This window comes from Coregonus lavaretus (genome assembly GCF_964263955.1).
Source record: "Coregonus lavaretus genome assembly, chromosome: 2".
NCBI lineage: Eukaryota > Metazoa > Chordata > Actinopteri > Salmoniformes > Salmonidae > Coregonus > Coregonus lavaretus.
The window spans coordinates 36,698,932-36,710,267 of record NC_139989.1 but is presented as its reverse complement, the minus strand read 5'-3'; the positions used below and the strand labels follow the sequence as shown (position 1 = coordinate 36,710,267).

Sequence of the window (11,336 nt, the reverse complement as noted above, 5' to 3'; positions counted from 1 at the left end):
ACAGACCCCCTGGTTCGATTCCAGGCTGTGATTGGGAGTCCCATAGGGCGGCGCACAATTGGCCCAGTGTCGTCCGGGTTTGGCCGGTGTTGGCCGTCATTGTAAATAAGAATTTGTTCTTAACTGACTTGCCTAGTTATATAAAGATACAATTTAATTAACACCATAATGAAATCTCTCGTTGTGCATCATATATATGTATAGTTGCGGACAAATATATTGGCACCCTTGAATGATTCACTATTTCTTCTCAAATAAGTTGAAAGAAACATGTTCACACGTGCATATGTTTGATTTACATCTGTACAGGACCAAGATTTTTTTTAATCAAAACTGAAATTTAGATTTTTCAAAGTCAAAATATGGCCTGGACTACATTATTTAAAATTCTAATTAATTTGGTTGGAAGCAAGTGATTCTCGTTTTGTCATAAGTTGCAGGTGCCTACAGGGTAAAAATAGCCATCCAACCAGTTTTGAAAATAATAAACTTAACAATCTGCTCGATTGTAAAGTGCAAAGGTGCCAATATATTTGACCGCAACTGTACATATTTTGTACTAGGCATTAATGGAGTTTTATTTTTATTTTTACTATTGCAATTCATTATGAATTCATAATGTAATTATGACTCAGTTCATAATTTTATTAAGTACTGTTCAGATTAAGGAAAGAACATCATAGGAGACAATGGGACTTTAGAAGTGGATAGTCTGAGGTATGTGTACCGATGTATGTATGAATGAATAGAAGTTTGGTGATCTGATTAAGAGGATTGATGTGGTTGTACTGACTGTGAATATTGAGAATGGTCAATCTCAGATGTCACCTCTACTTCCTAATCCAATCAAAGACAACAAAAGGCAGAGGCTATGACAAATTGCTTTCAAACAAACTGTCAATTTCTACAAGCCAAACTCCCCCAACACCATCTAAGTGTACACTAGCATTGTTTACTTACATCAGTTGAAAAAAATAATCAAAAGGCAGTCATTGGGGGGGAGGAAAAAGAACAACCAATCAAAACAGACATTAGCTATCCCATGCCTTTGAATCATAAGTGCTTCCTGAAAATCAGGCCTTTCCCCTCCCCAACATCTCACTTATGCCAAAAGCATCCTGTAAAAACAGAATGTGGGAAACAGAAAAATAAAAGGTAGTGTGGCGCCATCTGGTGGCTAAGGTTGGGAGCTGCCCTGGCTATCTGGGTCTGTGCCTGAAGAGCTGGTGTCAGAGTCTGAGTGGTCATCGTTGTCCTCCGGTGGGCATTTCTCCCGTATGCGCCTCTGGGTGGCGCTCAGGCGTGCCAGTAGGCCCTGGTAGTCGAAGCGACCCCTCTTCTCCCCAAAAGGGTCCTGGAGGTGTGTAAGGAGAGAAAGAGTGTGTGTGGGATGTGCATCTCACATTTCCACATCTCATATTTTCCACTGTTGTGGTGCAGGTTTAAAGCATGTGGGAGCAGTGTATACTGTGTTTTTTATTTATTTTGTATATGTGTACAAAGACACCTTATTTATACATGTATAGATAGCATTTCTTCATATGTGTATTAGAGAACCTTCTGTAAATAAACAGACAAATTATTTTGGCAATGAAGAGTCAGATGAACTTGTGGACAGTGGCATGTTTTCATGGATGCCAAGGGAAGTCTGGCTTTCCCAAAAAAATGACCAAGCAAAAAATTAATAATAATAAATCTTTCATCTCTCTGTGTTTCATAAATTTCCTTCAACTCGCAAGAGGCTGAATGTATCTCACAGGAGAAAGCATCCGAGCGAGCAAAACAGCGCCCCTCTGTCTCTGTATGTGTAGGCCATCTATCTGATGCCGTCTGGTCTAAAAGAGTATTACATTGTTGCCGCCTGTAGCCTTGAATGCAAGGGAAGCCAGCAAGCATTTGGCCTCCCTTGATTAAAAAAAAGTATAAAATAACAGCCAATCAGCGTTGAGCTAAACTGAGCGAGCTCAACTGAGAATGGTCCTGGCGCAACAAAAAAAGTGTCAAGGGAAGCCAGTTTGGATTTGCCCTCACTCCTACCAAATCACATCGAGAGCATACGTAATTGACAGAACCAACTTGAATTGTTGCATCTGGTTGTGTTGTAGTCCTCCGGTGGCTAGCTAGCTAACTAAAATTGGCCCTTTCCTAAATTAGCCATGGATGGAGATAGGGATTTGGACTTGTGGTTTTACTTAATTCTCCATACTGGCCATTGATTATAACGGTGATTCTGATCCAACCATTAATTCATACATTGTTGTGCCCCTGGCCTGAGAGGATGAAAGTTCAATATGTAGCTAGATGTAGAAGGCTAATGTTAACTAGCTAACGTTGCCCATGAAAGGAAGTTAGGCTAGCGAGCAAGCATTTTAGCCAGGTAGCCTAGGACAACAAAAAATAAGTGTGTCCTGTATGACAGTGATAGACCGTTTCGTCAACATGAAAGAGAGGAGGATCGCATTGCCGTTTCTCTACAAGTAGGGCGAGTCAACATGTTTTCTACTTGCACAAACACACAGAAATCAGAACCATGGACAACCACATATTTAGCTTACGTTGATTGGAATAAATTGTTTTTGGTCTCTTTTAGTTGTCACTGTATTAGAATAAGCATGGGTGATTTAATGATGTTGAAATGTTTTAAGTTGAAATGGTGCTGGAATATTGGAGGCAGCTCCTGTTTTCTTTGCGACTTGCAGTAACTCTCCGTGGTTCTAAATCAATAGTTGTTTAGTGGTCTGAAAATGTTGGAAACATTAACTTGCTTGACCATGCTTTAGGTTATGTTCCTGTTTGTTACATGCAATATGTTTTGTGGACTTCACCTGACAGATGTTGCTCTCCGGTTTTGTGATGAAACAAAGGTGTGGTTGAATTTATTCTGCCACTGTCTTCTTATTGTCTCGGCCTTAGGCCTATATATCATGGTCGGAAGGCATATGAACTGGTTATAGAGCAAACAACGCAATTATCACGACACATAGGTTGTAATATGGCTTTTTTTCCCGCCTCTGGCTTCCCCAGTGATTTTACCCACGCATCACTCCTACTCATGGATATCATTATGTCTCTGCGTACAGTTTGAAGGAAGTTGCTAACTAGTGTTAGCGCAGTTGCTAACTAGCGTTAGCACAATGACAGGGCATCTAAGCTAACAGCTAGCATGCTAGCTGTTACCATAGACGTCCAGTCATTGTGCTAATGTTTGTCAGCATTAGTTCGCAAAACTACCTTCAACTTCCTTCATAAAAAACATTAAAATGGTATCCACAAGTTCACCTGACTCTGGGGAAGTAGATAAAGGGCGTAATTGCCAAAATCCTGAAGTACCCATTTAAATGTTTGGGCATGTAAATCCCTCAGTCTTCCTCTAACCCAGGGTTTCCCAAACTCGGTCCTCGGGAACCCAAGGGGTGCACGTTATGGTTTTTGCCGTAGCACTACACAGCTGATTCAAATCATCATTAAGCTTTGATCATTTAAATCAGCTGTGTAGTGCTAGGGCAAAAAACAAAACGTGCACCCCTTGGCGTCCCGAGGACCGAGTTTGGGAAACGCTGCCTAACCCCAGGGCAGGTGCAGTGCATTAGTCATCAGGATGTGTGATACATTATAACCTGTGTGTTTTGCTTCTCTAAGGTGCATAAAGAAACGTGTACAGTATACACACACAAACAGAGAATGAGGTCTCTGGTAATACCTGCATGTTCTGTCCCTGTTGGTGTAGTCTCTCTTTGCAGACCCCCTCGTAGAAGTCATAGTACTCCAGGAATGATTTCTCCATCACACTCCTGCAACACAGGAACATTCATGAGGCCAACCACAAAAACAAATGCTAAACATCTACAAATGAAATGACACCATTGGAAGCTGTGTTCTAAATGTATTGTGGGTCAGTGGCTTTGAACATGTATTTTGTAAACTATTAAGAAGATTCAACTATGTGCCTCATATACAATAAGGATATTAGACATTCAGGCACATACAGCACCTCTAGAAAGTATTCACACCCCCTGACTTTCTACATTTTGTTGTGTTACAAAGTGGGATTAAAATTGATTTAATTTTTGACAACGATCTACACAAAATACTCAAACTTTTTTATTTATTTTTATTAATGGAAAATAAAACACTAATATATTTTAATTAGATAAGTATTCAACCCCCTGAGTCAACACGTTAGTCACCTTTGGCTGAGATTACAGCTGTGTCTTTCTGGGTAAGTCTCTAAGAGCTTTGAAAACCTGGATTGTACAATATTTCCCATTATTCTTTTTTTTAAATCTTCAAGCTCTGTCAAGTTAGATGTTGATCATTGCTAGACAGCCATTTTCAAGTCTTGCCATAGATTCAAGACACTAAGTCAAAACTGCAACTAGGCCACTCAGGAACATACAACGTTGTCTTGGTAAGTAATACCTAAACTGGCGTTTTAGTTACCGTATTATCCTGCTGAAAGGTGGATTTGTCTCCCAGTGTCTGTAGGAAAGCAGACTGAAACAGGTTTTCCTTTAGGATTTTGCCTGTTCTTAGCTTTATTCCTTTTATCCTAAAAAAAACTCCCTAGTCCCTGCCGATGACAAGCATACCCATAACATGATGCAGCCACAACCATGCTTGAAAATATGGTGAGTGGTACTCAGTGATGTGTTGGATTTGCCCCAAACATAAAGCTTTGCTTGTTTTCAGGACAAAAAGTTCATTTTTGTTGCCACTTTTTTTGCAGTATTACTTTAGTGCCTTATTACAAACAGGATGCATGTTTTGGAATATTTTTTTATTTTGTACAGGCTTCCTTCTTTTCACTCTGTCATTTAGGTTAGTATTGTGGAGTAACTACAATGTTGTTGATCCATCCTCAGTTGTTTTCTCCTATCACAGCTATTTAAGTCTAACTGGTTTAAAATCATTGGCCTCATGGTGAAATCCCTGAGCAGTTTCCTTCCTCTCTGTCAACCGAGTTAGGAAGGACACCTGTATCTTTGTAGTGAATGGGAGTATCGATACACCATCCAAAGTGTAAATAATAACTTCACCATTGTTGGGTTCTAGCTTGAAATATACTTATTAATGTAACACACTAGAACTTATTGATTACTTTACATGTATAAGGAATGTATATGCTGGGGTCAATGGAGGGTGGATAAGAACTAGGTGTATGGAAAGTTACTGAGTGAGGAAGGGGGAGTGTAGAAAGTTTACATTCTGTCAAAACATGGTATTATTAAATCTCATGGCTCCTAATGAGGGAGGCAAAAGGTAACAGTCTGGTTTCAATCACTGATAAGGTAGGGCAGTCGCGGGTTAGGGAGGAATTCTCCCCGAGGTCAGGTCAGATGAAGTGAGAAGGAACAGTCCTATCCCACACACATATACGTCCATGCCCATGAAGGTTCTAGCATGAGGCAGGGCCATGACTACACGAGTGAGAGGAACCAATTAAGATCCTGACTTAGCAACAGAGATGTATTGGCTTTCTAGATGTGCAAGGAGTTGACTCCACCTAGTAGGAGGGTATAAATATGTGCTTGTGTAAACATGTCTGTCTGTGCAGCTGTATGACCCAGTGGGTGAATAAACTTGATTTGAGCTTTTTCTAGTTGTCTGTGAGTTTTTACTCTGTTTGTTCAGAACCTAACACCATGCTCAAAGGGGTATTCAATGTCTGCTTTTTTATTTTGACCCATCTACCAATAGGTGCCCTTCTTTGCGAGGCATTGGAAAACCTTTCTGGTGTTTGTCGTTGAATATGTGCTTGAAATTCACTGCTTGACTGAGGGACCTTACAAATAATGGTATGTGTTGGGTACAGAGTTGGGGTAGTCATTAAAAAAATAATGTTAAACACCATTATTGCACACAGAGATAGTCCATTCAATGTATTATCCGAGTTGTTAAGCAAATTCTTACTCCTGAAGTTATTTAGGCTTGCCATAACAAAGGGGTTGAATACTTATTGACTCAAGACACTGCAGCTTTTAACTTTTTATTAATTTTTACAAAATTCTAAAAGCATAATTCCACTTTGACACTACGGGGTATTGTGTGTAGATCAGTGACACAAAATCTAAATGTAATCAATTTTTAAACTCCAGCTGTTACAACAAAATGTGGAGAAAGTCAAGGTGTGTGAATACATTCTGAAGGCACTGTAGCTGGATCTAGACAATAGATGCTGTAGAACATTGACTCATTTCGACATCAGTCCACTTTTGAGGTCTGAAAAGTGTCAAACTTTTATTTTGGAGTGAACCATCAAGACTAACTCACCACAGGGCTTCTGGACAGGGCACCTTCCCATCCAGCATGTCACAGACAGCCACGCGCATGGTCTCATGGCGGATGCACTCATTGTAGTTCTTGCTGTCCCCCGGGTGTCTCTCCTGGCAAAGGGAGTGTCAGAGGGAGCAGGTGTAAGGGGGACAATTCTCAAGACACAAAGTGACACACATTTCACACTGATATGGTCAGTCTGTAGCTGATGACAGAAATAAATGATTTTCACACACACGTTTACACAAACATCTACAAATGGGGAAGAAATGGCAAACAACGGACTAAATAGACACATAGAACAATGGCTGAAGACTTCTGTAAGTCAGACAACACAGTCAGTCATATTTCATCACAATATCATATGCCAAAAACACAGTAGCTTTGTTGATCAAAATGGCTGCATTGCTTCAGTTAACCATATTTCCCGTAAGGCAGTGGGATTGAACTGCATTCTGGGGATTGTGGTTTGGCTTGCCAGCTAAATTAGAGACCAAATTGCCACTTACCTGTTCAAAGCCTGGCTCATTGTGGTAGGGGTTCTCAGTCATCAGGGACTGGATGGAGATCAGAACTGAGGAGATGCTTTGGGCCGGGCTCCATGCTGGCCCTGTCCAAGTCCTACACAACAATCCAGAACAAAGAGGAAAGGTTAAAGCACAAAAGATTCACGATCCCGCCCACCAAGCAAAATATAAAGTTGAAGTTGTATATGAGCTACGGTGCTTCACCCAAAAATGTATTGTAGACCGAATAGTAGATCAATTTTATTCTTGGGAGTGCAAGCTTTTGAACTCCCTGTAGGTTCGAGACTGACCAACACTACTATAAAAGGTAACGAGAGGAAGTACTTCAAAGCTGCTTCAAGGAGCCATAGGTGCAAAATAGCCTTACGATACATGGGCACGTTATTGTAAGAAAAATAAAAAAAAGTATATTATTGAAACCGGGCGAATGATGGCATTGCATCCTCTGGGCCAAAGTCACCCACACATCGACAGCGAGGGGGAGATCTGGACCGAGTCTGGGAGGAAGTGCTGAAATGCAAGAAATTATCTGTGTCTCTACATAGAGAGCTGCCATAAATAGCCATGTTCCGCCAAAGAATGACCGCTACCTGAATCTACCCCTTACAGTTGTGGTCAGACCAGGTCAGGCATGCGTAATACAGACTGACTTGCAGCATTGTCTGCAGTTTTTCATTCTCTGTGTTTAATTAAGTGGAATCAGGATATTGATTGCAGGTCACATCACACAGTGTCCCAAGTATATAATTTGTTAGAGCTGCTATTCTATGGGCCTGGGTTTAATAGGTAGACTGGTGAATGCCTTATCCCATTTCAACCCCTAGTCACCCCATCCCCTAGTTAGAAAGGAAACTGGGCATAGATGTATGGGTTGCTCAGGTGCAGCAGGTTTCCCCTGAGCTGCAGGACCCTGGCTTACCCGAGGATGCTGAGGCATATTTTGCCGTTACGGTAAAAGTTGGGGTTGAAGCGCACAGTGTTTTGACCGGTGGTGATGAGCTTGACCCGTGGAGGGTGGATGGGGTAGTCCGGGGGGCAGCGGAACAGAAAGAGGAAGAAGCCTCCCTCGTAGGGCGTGTCGAAAGGTCCTGTGATGAGGGCATGAATCTGAGGAGGGAAGACTAGAGTCAGAACTAATATATAGTGAAAGTGTTGATGCGTTGAATTTCTCCATAATTCTCATGGTTGCCATAATCCTCATAATAGTTGTGCAGAAGACTAATTCCAAGATGGCTGTGGTTCCTCTTGCCACAGCAAAATTTATTCAATGGCTGTATTGTTTGTTTGTTTAGTAAGTCCAATTTCATGGATTTTTTTTTGACCTAGTACAAACATTGAGTCTGTGGGTTATAATTTGGAAGACGAACAAGGGTAAATTACCTGGTAAATACTTAAGTAAATTGGGGCCTGACTAAATTAATAATGTTAATTTTATTTCAACTTGAGCCTGGGATAGGGGTTGCTTTAACTTTAACTCTGCATCAGCATTTGAAGGACAGCCCCTGTATTTCAAGCCCCATATAGGATAGTTTCATACACCAGTCAAATACTTCACATTGTCTGGCTAGCTCAATGTACAACAGTAAGGTCTAAGGCTCATATTTCATCATCATCATAGCCAAATGACGATGCCCATTCATGAAACCCACACTGCTGTCTGACTTGGTACAGTTGTACCAGAACAGACCCTGTGGACCTAGGGAGTGGTATGAAAAATGTATGCACTCACTAATTGTAAGTCGCTCTTCATAAGAGCGTCTGCTAAATGACTAAAATGTGAATTGGATCACAAAAAAAAAAAAAAAATTGAGGTGGAAGTCTGGGAGCTTTACCTTAGTCATGTCGTGAGGGTCAGGAACCACAAACATACCCGGGGGAGGCTCCTTATAGATGGACATGATATCCCTGAGGAGAGGGTAAGAAGACAAACTTAAGAAAATATGTAAATACATATGATAGTAGCCTGGTCCCAGATCTGTTTGTGCTCTTGCCAACTTGACATGATAGCACAAGCAGACTGGCACTCAGGGCACAAGTGGCACCTTTTATGTCAACAATGTAACGTTGACAATGTTATGTTTATACGTTTCATAATATAAGGTCAATATATTTCTTACCGAGTCACATCATAGTAAGCTAATGGATTTAAATGTTATGACATCAGTAACTGACCAATTAATACTAACTATTGGCCTAACTAACCATTTTCTTAGGGCACATTTTCCTACAGGATTTACCCCAGTGTTTCACCTTTAAAGCTCAGACTTTTCTGTTTCCATCTACGCGGGCCAGCACCAGTGTCTCATTGGGTCATGGCTCCGATGGACCTGCTCTCACTTGGGACCAAAGCCAGGCCTCTTGTACTTTTCAGCTTGCATTTACATAACAATGGCTAACTATTAACTTTAACATCTTCTCACAAAGCAACTGTTGATTATGAAGAGGTGGTTGATTCTGCTCTTTCCAAATCCTCACCTTCAGGCCTAGCTCTCAAACTCTAGGCGGCATTCTGCCTTCTCCCTAGTTTTCAGCAATTACTAGCTTCGCCCAAGACTACCTCTTTTGAACTACAATCCTGACGCTGTGTTTTAACGTTTAGAAACGTCATTAATCATCGCTTGCGATAGGGCTTTCGAAACATTTGGCCCTTATCTTTCATCAGCGGGAAAGAATCCTTCAAATAAAAAAAATATACACTTACTGTAGACGTTTTGCTCAGGTCCATACAGCTATGGGTGCCTCCATCCAACGAAACGACACTTCTGCTACACTTCCAGAGTTTTGCTTAGACACAGGTGTTCGGAGCATGCTAGATAGCTAATTAAACAAGCGCTGTAAAATTGCGATATGGCCGTGTGGCAACACTAACCCTATGAAGGTGTGTATCAATTTAACCTTTTGTTTTTGGAAATTATTTCCGCCTGATATGAAAGGTCCTTCCAAAACCGTACTGCAAGCGACGCGTGTTAATGTTCAGATTGAGTGTCAGGGCTCTTAACAAAACTCCCCAATAGAGAAGACGCCTTCGTCCAATGACTCATGTGTAATGTCATGGAACTGAGAGTCATGATCAAGGACTATGTCTAGGTATGGAAACACACTAGTGTAACACTGGTGTTAGTCGAAAAGTAGCATTTATATTCACAAAAATACACGTTCTTTCGTTTTCAGACAGCATGGCACCACATTCCATATGTTGTAACAGGCAAGCCAACCAGTGTATATCTGTATACTCAAATGTTTACCTTTTGATTCGGAGAATGCATTGCTGGGACGTCTTCTCGTTGTCCCAGTCGGTACTTAGTGTTGGGTCCCAGGACGTTGCGTGAATCTGGGACAGGAGGCCCGCTCCGGCCACCCCCAAACCGATACCGCCTGGAAGAGCATTGGTGGCCGAGTAGGGGGGTACTGGAATGGCAGAGCCCACTACCGTGCTAAGAACACCTGCACCTCCAAACCCGCTCCCAGTCCCCACCGTTGAGGTGGTTGTGGCTCCAGGGGCCATGACGGCTAGGCCAGTCTCCGCGGCCGCTGCTGGAGGTGGTGAGGCCGGGTTAGCTCCACTCGTTGAGTGGCCCGGCAGAGAATTACCCAAACACGGTAACAATGGAGCTCCATTTCCCTGACTACCGACACCTAACCCAATTTCACCATTAGCACCCTCTCCTACGCTATCCGCCATTGTAAATTAGCACTTGTTCAGGTTATAGCTAGCTAGTTATTGACACTTGTCGATACAGTAGTTTCTTGTGCGAGTCCGTCCTCACGCAGTCGGTAAATGAGGGAGACGAGCAAGGAGAGTCGAAGATGAGAAAAAGCGCTCCCACGGCATTGTATGCCTTTCTTCTCGCCTCCAAAAGTAGCTAATCGTGTTTAGCTATGTCTTATAAAACTACAAACTGTCAGTCTAAAAGTTAATGCTATTATATATTACCCGTCACGAATTCTCAGTTTTACCATTCATCAACGCAGTTTGCGGTTTCAGCCTGTTTATCGCTTTGCTTTTTCTTCTGTTTACCATAACCACTTCCTCTCCACAGCACAGAATACCTTTACTGCCACCTGGCGGAATTGTAGTTGGACTCAGTGCGTCCATGTTATGAATAAAATAAAATAAAATTGCATTTGCCAGATGCGCCGAATACAACAGGTGTAGACATTACAGTGAAATGCTTACTTACTAACCCTTAACCAACAGTGCAGTTTTTTAAATAAAAAATAAAATTAAAAAAAGTGTTAAGTAAAAAAATTGATAAGTAAAAAATATAAGCAAATAACTAAAGAGCAGCAATAAAATAAAATAACAGTAGGGAGGCTATATACAGGGGGATACCGGTTCAGAGTCAATGTGCGGGGGCACCGGCTAGTCGAAGTAATTGAGGTAATATGTACATGTGGGTAGAGTTAAAGTGACAATGCATAAATAATGAACAGAGTAGCAGCAGCGTAAAAGAGGGGGATGGGGTGTGGTGTGGGGGCCGTGCAAATAGTCTGGGTAGCCATGATTAGCTGTTCAGGAGTCTTATGGCTTGGGGG

At 41.7% G+C, this 11,336-nt stretch overlaps 1 protein-coding gene across 1 annotated transcript; it reads right to left on the bottom strand.

Annotated features, from left to right (window-relative positions):
- Positions 1-619: 619 nt before the first annotated feature.
- On the bottom strand, positions 620-10,838 carry LOC311104510 (ubiquitin-conjugating enzyme E2 Z-like). The gene is made up of 7 exons (XM_084146369.1): positions 10,046-10,838; positions 8,633-8,705; positions 7,720-7,907; positions 6,783-6,894; positions 6,271-6,383; positions 3,701-3,791; positions 620-1,354 (listed from the first exon to the last, which is right to left on the bottom strand). The coding sequence occupies exons 1-7, from the start codon at positions 10,480-10,482 to the stop codon at positions 1,178-1,180; spliced, it is 1,191 nt and encodes a 396-aa protein (XP_084002495.1). The 5' UTR covers positions 10,483-10,838; the 3' UTR covers positions 620-1,177.
- Between the last annotated feature and the right edge of the window lie 498 nt (positions 10,839-11,336).